This window comes from Electrophorus electricus, chromosome 14 (assembly GCF_041902795.1).
Source record: "Electrophorus electricus isolate QZ-2024a chromosome 14, ASM4190279v1, whole genome shotgun sequence".
Lineage (NCBI taxonomy): Eukaryota > Metazoa > Chordata > Actinopteri > Gymnotiformes > Gymnotidae > Electrophorus > Electrophorus electricus.
This window is the reverse complement of record NC_137510.1, coordinates 7,042,587-7,050,000: the sequence shown is the minus strand read 5'-3', so window position 1 is coordinate 7,050,000 and position 7,414 is coordinate 7,042,587. Positions and strand designations below refer to the sequence as shown.

Genomic DNA, 7,414 nt, shown 5'->3' with positions numbered 1-7,414 from the left:
TTTATAATTAATACAGTATTTCATACATACTGTAATGTTTACCCACTTTTGCAGCACTATGGTAACAGTGCTGCAAAAGTGGCTAAACATTTTCAGATTCTGAAGTGAAGTTTGTACACACTGAGCTGTATTTGTCATGTTTGGCTTAAAAAGGTTTCTTAGCTTTGTTTTATCGCGGGTGTCTATGCCAGACAGAGTGTTATAAAAAGTTCTCAGCCACTGAATATCCCCTGGAACATGACCAGTTCCTTTCAAATGTAGCTCAGATAATGCACTGTGCTCAAGCTAGTCAAAGACAGGGAACACTTCAGAGGAAGTCTGTTATGAGAGCTATGTGTGGGTGTGTTTAGAGGTGTGGTAGAATATATGCTAACAAAAGTTAGGCAAGTTCCATTTAAATATAGGCTGGGAAGTGAGGTAGCTTCCTGTAAGGTTGTTTATAATCTAAGCTGTTGGTGAGCTTGTCCTTAATACTGAGGTTTTTAATCTTTTTACATGGTGAGGTTACTTCCTGTATTGATTATGTAACGAGCTATGTAACCAGCAGAACTGGCAGTGCCTCTGTAAAAGGCAAACACCATATAAAATAAACATGATGCTTAATATTGCACATTGTTCCTGTAATTGACCTTTTAGACCAGTTAACCTTTTTCTGTACTATAGTAAAGGTCGTTTTTTAGATCAACGATTCCAAATGACACTTGCCTACAACCCTAAGTTTGAAGCTAAAGTTAATGGAATGTGATGGGAGATAACTGAGCTCCATTATACAGTCATAGCAGCAGCTGTGGCATACAGTTACAGTAGTAATGGTACTTTCTGTGGTTGATACTAAACTTGATCTTGCTCTGCTGTCTTCTCCTCGCCTCTTTTCCCAATCAGGCGCCGCTTACTGTCAGTTCATGGATATGTTATTCCCAGGCTGTATTAGTCTTAAGAAGGTGAAGTTCCAGGCCAAGCTGGAACATGAATATATTCACAACTTTAAGCTTCTTCAAGCCTCCTTCAAGAGGATGAATGTGGACAAGGTGAGAGAAGTCTGAGAGTGAACTGCCAAAGCTCAAACAGGTGACCACAACAGTGTAGATGATAAAGAATATAGGTGAAGTTCTGAAAAACACAAAATTAACCACAGAATAACTTGCCATACTGGTCACAGGCATAGTGGAGCCTTGTGGTTATGGAGAAGATAGAATGTGTGTTTTCCAAAATGTATTCCTCAGTTACTTCAAAGCTCATCTTCCACACTCCTCCAGATTATTCCAGTGGAGAAACTTGTCAAGGGACGATTTCAAGACAACCTGGACTTCATTCAGTGGTTCAAAAAGTTTTTCGATGCCAACTATGATGGTAAGGAGTATGACCCTGTGCAGGCGCGACAGGGTCAAGATGCTCTTCCTCCCCCAGATCCTGGAGAGCAGATCTTCAACCTGCCAAAGAAGTCTCCTCATGCAGCCAGCTCGCCCACAGCCGGTTAGCTTTGTTGTTTTTTTTAAACTCACTGTCATTTGTTTGTGTTTATGATTTCTCACATCAGTGACCCGTGGATAACCTTTAATCAGCTGACTAACTTGTTAACTGGGAACATGCAGACCATTTGGCCTGGCAGAGAAGCTAATGACTGCCTAGGGTCCCCAGATCACTCTGGCTTGTCTGAATCTGGCTTTCATCATCAACTGCTCACAACTAGAATCTGTCATTGTTATAGTGTTAAGACTAACAGTGCCATCCACAAACCTTTAAATCAATGTGTGAACAGGAGCTACTAGATCAGCAAGTTCAACTCCTAAATCGTCAACATCAACCTCTCGACCCTCTTCAGCAAAAAAGATCCCTGTGACATCATCGACCCCCGCCAAGGGAGAGAAGGAGCTGGAGGCTCAAGTAGCACAGCTTAACGAACAGGTTCACAGCGACCTTATTAACTCATCTTATTGCCATTTTGCCTAACAAACATCTCCAAATCTGGCTTAATTCATTAGTACCAATTCTTAGATCACTAATTGAGATGTGCCATTGTATTTTCTTTTTTATGTGTAGTTGTTTTCTTATAACCTTTCCACCAAAGCAGCCTAGTTGGCCTTTCATACTCTCTCGTCTGACCCCATGTTCTGTCCCGTAGCTGAACACGTTAAAGCTGGCCCTGGAGGGGGTGGAAAAGGAGCGGGACTTCTATTTTGGAAAGCTTAGGGAGGTGGAGGTGCTGTGCCAGGAGCAGGGCCAGGATAACGGGCCCTTTGTGGAGAGACTTATGGAAGTGCTGTATTCCACAGATGACCAGGTCAGCTTGCTCTCTCTCCTTCTCTGTCTGTGGGAATTCTTTGGGAAAGCCTTCCATGTTGAATAAATTGTTTGTGAGTTTCTGCAACTAGGACAAGTTGGTATGGACTAAATAATGCTGTGGCTACAATTAAAACCTTGCTTTTTCATAATTAAAGATTGGCCTGCATTATTTTGAGCAAAATTATTTATTATTTATTTTTAGCTAAATGTATTTATTTTTGGTCATTTTAATGTTTTTTATTACAATGCAGAATAACACTCATCTGGAACATCTGAGATTGGTTTGACTGCTCGACAACACACAATAACGATAATAGTTAACATATGCAGTCCTTTATAAACAGTTCATTCAAATGAAAGCAATTTAGCATGTTCTGTTGCTGTCTTTCACTGACCTACAGTGCCTGTTTGCTCTCAAGACAATTGATTTTGTTAATCTTAAAGTGTAAAACCTTATCTTACTCTGCAGGTTTGTTAATATTTCTGTCCATTTGCATTTAAAAAAGTACATTATTATTCACTAGTACTTTTTGGCAGCAGGTCAGCAGACACACTATGTACACACAACAATTACATGCATTATCTGTATTTAATCAAATCTATCCAGCTGTCCCATGGTCCCAGCTGGCAGAACATGCCTTCAGAGGAGTGAATATGTGATTTTGTGGTTTTAGTTGAGACATTCAGGAGTGCTGGACACATTTGTAGGCCAGGCACTTTGAGTTCAGGTGCTAAGAGGAGTGGTTGAACAGTCCCACTGATGTGGTGTCCTGCTCCTGTGGCTCTTTGTCCAGGAGGCTGCCGGAGAAGGGGAGCATGAGGCGCTGGCACAGGAAGGGGACGTCCCTGAAGACACACAGGATGAATATTGAACACTCTCTCTCTCTCTTTCTCTCTCTCTCTCTCTCTCTCTCTCACACACACACACACACACACACACACACACACACACACACACCCACCCCATGCCACCAGTTGTGAGTATTTCCCTTAGTTACATTTTACCCTCCATTATTTTTTCTCACATATTATTTTCTTTTTGAAGAGAAATTGCCACTTATTTGTCTGGGTGTGTGCTTGTGCGTGTGTCTGTATGTGTGTGCACACACATATGTGTGTGCGTATATGTTGTGAAAGTTGACTGCAAAGCTGAATCTTGTTGAAAAAACAATGTGACCCACCGTGTTTTGTTTTTTTTTCCTCCCTGCGATCTTGAGATGAACTGAGTTTTCTTTAATCTCCACAGTGCAGTTGCGTAGTGATGTTACAGTTATGAAGGAACGATGGCTTTGTTGTTTTTCTGTGGATTATTGGCTTCTTTCTTGCCCATACTGTGCTCATTAACTTTAAGTTTGGCATATCAAGTCAAATAGTCAGGACACAATTCTGCAATAAGTAAAGTCCTATGTAAAAGAGCGTAATGAACATCTAATTACTTCAATATTCTGCTTCTATACTGGACACAGACTGTATTTGATGAATATTCAGTAATGCTTTGAAGTGGACCAGATCCTGGTTCTGCACATGGCAATGGCATCTATGAACTAAGTGGGGCTAAATTGTCAAAATAGTCCCATTGCTCTCACTTATCTGTTTACCACATATAGAAATCTATGACTTTTGGGTAGTTTGTTGTCTCCATTTCATAGCTGTAGTTGTCAGTTATTGCTGTTAGACAGAATGCCAATTTCACCCATGTAGTTAGGTTATCCCACATTATTTTATGTTTTGAAGCCTGCCACATTCTGAAGAAAACCATGTATATCGAAGATATTTTTAATATAATTTTAAAGTACAGGTCTTAGCAGAACTAATGGTCTTTCCACTGAACTATTGGACAGAATCCAGTATTCCAGTGCATTGTATACTGTTTTATGATGTTGCATTTAGTTCCATTATTGAACTCCACAGATCAAGTCATTTACTATTGTGTAAAATGAAAAGGAATGTAAACATATGTACTGTTAATAATTATAAATAAGAATTGTTCTCTTTTTCTCTTGGTATCCCTCATTATGCATTCCCCAAACTGTGCTGCATGTTTTCATTTTATTTGTGAATAATTTGACCTGCTTTTTACATATTTAATAAAAATGTTACATGTTTTTGTATGTTTAACCTGCTATTTTAAATCTCTGGAGAGATGAACTTACCGTAATAAAATCTGTCACTTCCAAAAGGTTGTCTTTTTTCCCTCGATATTTTGATCACAATATTGCAGAACAAAAATGGTTGTGTAGTAAAACACTTGATTAATGTTCTGGTTTATGTGTCCCAAAATAATGAATTAAACATTGCGCTCTCTCTCACTTATGGAAGCCCTGTATTGATATATAAATTCCCGGGGGCCCTGAACATTGGCATCTTTCATTGTTCTTTTAAAGTATCCCTTCGGTACCTCGCTAGGGGGCAATGGATAGTCCAGTCCTGTCGAAGGGACTTGCAGAAGAAGACCCCGCATCTCGTGGCCCGCGAGGATGTTTGAGCTCGCGTCGTTCACTCGCGAGACTGCTACGTCTAATGGAACTGGACCTAATGTCACTTAGCTATCCAACTAACTACTCCCTACCGAGTTCAAAACAGTGAGCATATAAATGAACACCATGTCTTCTTTTTCAAAGGTACGTTACCAGTGAGCTCTTGAGAAAACTTTTCGATTTCATTAACATTAGCTAGCTAGCTATTAAACGGTATTTCATGTCACCTTATGTGGATTAGCTAACGCAAGATAGTTAGCTTAGCTAACCTACCTAGTTATGTGGCGCGCCTGACTCGCCCGCTTTATTCTCTCCTGTATGGAGTCGCATGAAATGTGTCATAACTGAATTAGCAGCGGTACTGGCTTTCGTGGCACTGACGTTTCCTCACTTATTTCTGGTCTCTAAAGCGCAAAAGAAACTCACGGAATATGAGATGCGTGCTATTTCCAGAGGACGCCAAAGAAGCCTTCAGCATGAGGGGTTGCGCTCCCTCAAAGGCACCGAAGTCATGGGAGAGATGTAGCGAGAGCTTCGGGGACTCTACTATGATCGAGGTCTGGGAGAAGAAACGAACACTTACGACACCCGCTTACCTCTTAGTGATTCTTAACTGAGACTAAAGAGTCGCATTCTAATATGAAAATTACTTAATTGTCTCCCAGAAGCTTCAGACAGCGGGAGGAACGAGCACAACTGTGCAGCAACTGGCCGCGTCATCCAGACCAGGTAACCGCTAGCTATTCTATAAACTGTTCTTGCATCAGTACTGCATCATCAGTATTAAATATTCAGAGGTAGCTACAAATTTCAGCATAGAACACACTCACCATCAACTTGATTTGCTTTCAGAACATGGCTCCATGTGTGTACCACAATTTTAAAAAAAGTCTGGGGAGTTGAATACTTTTACACTGTTTTCTGAACAGTGCAGCACATGATTAAAACGACATTCAGTGTAGCCAACAGACAGTTTGTAAAATCAACCTCAATGCTTTTGGTTAGATTAGCTAATTCTCAGCAATGCTTTTTGCATAAAAGAAGAATTTTCTGTACAGTACTGAATGAATAGTCAACTCACAATACAGCCTTGTCAAACAAAATGACTTGTCTATTTAAATGGCCATAGTGCTCCTCTTTGTGTCTAACTTTGGAAAGTCTAGAATATATTACACTGCGGACATTTAAAAAAAGTAATCCATTTAGGATTCTGAAGAGGTCTTACTCCTGTTGAATCTTACTGTTAATCATTCACTGCAAGGACATTTATGTCACATGCATGATTTATAAGCAAGAGTAAGGCTCAGTTTCACTTGCTGTCAGTTTAAGGGCATTATGAAGAACTGTCAAAATCCTAAATAAATCTCATAATTAGAAGTATATTTTCTGCTCAAGTGTAGTTTTTTTGAGGCCACTAGATGGGCCTGTTTTATGAATTCGCATCTCCTCTCAGAATGAACTGTATTCTCTTTCCCTACTTGAATAAAAAGATTGTAGTGAAACAACAGTTTGTGTCTCACTTTGGCTTCTGTGTTATAGAATGTGATCAATCTAAACTGGGCTTCTTTGTTGTAAAAAAAACCCCAAAAACCTAATAATGTGTTTTTTAAAACAAATAAACAAAAACAACCCATAAAATTTCCTTTTGTGCTTTAGTGAGGTATGACCTAGCAGAAGATCCAGTACATATTGTGTGGAGCTCAAGTGAGGAAGAGCAGTCTGATGGTGAATGCCAGCTTCCACTTCCTGTCCCAACTGCAAAGGCATCACTGCGATCCAGAGTATTGAGGGGTCATGGAGGTTCCAGCAATCAGGCAGCGGGCAGCTCCTCCAGCAGATACTGCCATTTACTCAGGACAGGAGCAGGTACAACTCACTGAGTTCACAGCTATATCTTTTTTTCTGGGTGTTTTTGTTTTTTTATTTATTTTATTTTGTAATAATACTTAAAAATATGAGATGCGAAAATGAAGGGCATGAACAAAAAGCTTTATTATTATAAAATATGGTAAGCACAGCTATTTGGACAAATGAATTTAATGTAAATTAAAATGATATAAAAGCTATTACTAATTCCTTTTAACTGGCACAATAACATCAGTGAGCTTGCAGCTCACTTATGTTACCTAGTTGGAGTTACAAAGCAACTAGCTAAGACTCTGGAACTGTCTGAACAAAAACAAACTAATCTGGATACCTAAAGGAACAAATTAAGACTTAACACTGCATTGTAATTTATTGCATGCATTGGCTGTGATTTGGTTGACTGTTAAGATGCACTTGACGATGGGAGAAGTACTGGAACTCTTAATGAAAAAACTCTTAAGACATCTGTCATTGTAACTCTTTGCATGCATCTTACAGTCCAGGAGTTATGTCCTATGTATCCTGCCATACCAAACATACTTGCTAACACTGCAGAGCATATATATACATCATCAGCATCAACCACAAATAGGTCCTCTCTTTGTTGTTTGTGATTTTTCGTGGTAATAGTCTTTGCCAGAAACCATGTTTATTGCTACAAAGTGTCTTCAGATTTGAGTGCTGCTTTACATCAGAGGAAGATAATGATGCATAATGGTTGTTCATGCCTTCAATGGCTGGGAAGGGAGAGAGCAAGTCTCGCTAAAACAGATTAATAGCCAAATGAG

The 7,414-nt window shown here is 39.6% G+C and overlaps 2 protein-coding genes across 10 annotated transcripts in view; both read left to right on the top strand.

Moving 5' to 3' along the window:
• Positions 1-4,462, top strand: part of mapre2 (microtubule-associated protein, RP/EB family, member 2) — a 14,166-nt gene extending 9,704 nt beyond the window's left edge. For all 4 annotated transcript variants that reach the window (XM_035530864.2, XM_035530863.2, XM_081695922.1 and 1 more), the window contains 5 exons: positions 883-1,028; positions 1,257-1,473; positions 1,760-1,905; positions 2,123-2,281; positions 3,078-4,462. In XM_035530864.2, coding sequence (XP_035386757.1) covers positions 883-1,028; positions 1,257-1,473; positions 1,760-1,905; positions 2,123-2,281; positions 3,078-3,155 — 746 coding nt within the window. In that variant the 3' untranslated portion in view covers positions 3,156-4,462. The remainder of the gene's footprint in view (positions 1-882; positions 1,029-1,256; positions 1,474-1,759; positions 1,906-2,122; positions 2,282-3,077) is intronic.
• Positions 4,463-4,743: 281 nt separating this feature from the next.
• Positions 4,744-7,414, top strand: part of spidr (scaffold protein involved in DNA repair) — a 37,001-nt gene continuing 34,330 nt past the window's right edge. For all 6 annotated transcript variants that reach the window (XR_014116842.1, XR_014116843.1, XM_027016945.3 and 3 more), the window contains exons 1-4: positions 4,744-4,904; positions 5,171-5,317; positions 5,426-5,489; positions 6,417-6,626. Coding sequence is in view for 4 of the 6 variants with exons in the window: in XM_027016945.3 (XP_026872746.2) it covers positions 4,878-4,904; positions 5,171-5,317; positions 5,426-5,489; positions 6,417-6,626 (448 nt within the window). In the remaining 2 variants the exon portion in view is untranslated. The remainder of the gene's footprint in view (positions 4,905-5,170; positions 5,318-5,425; positions 5,490-6,416; positions 6,627-7,414) is intronic.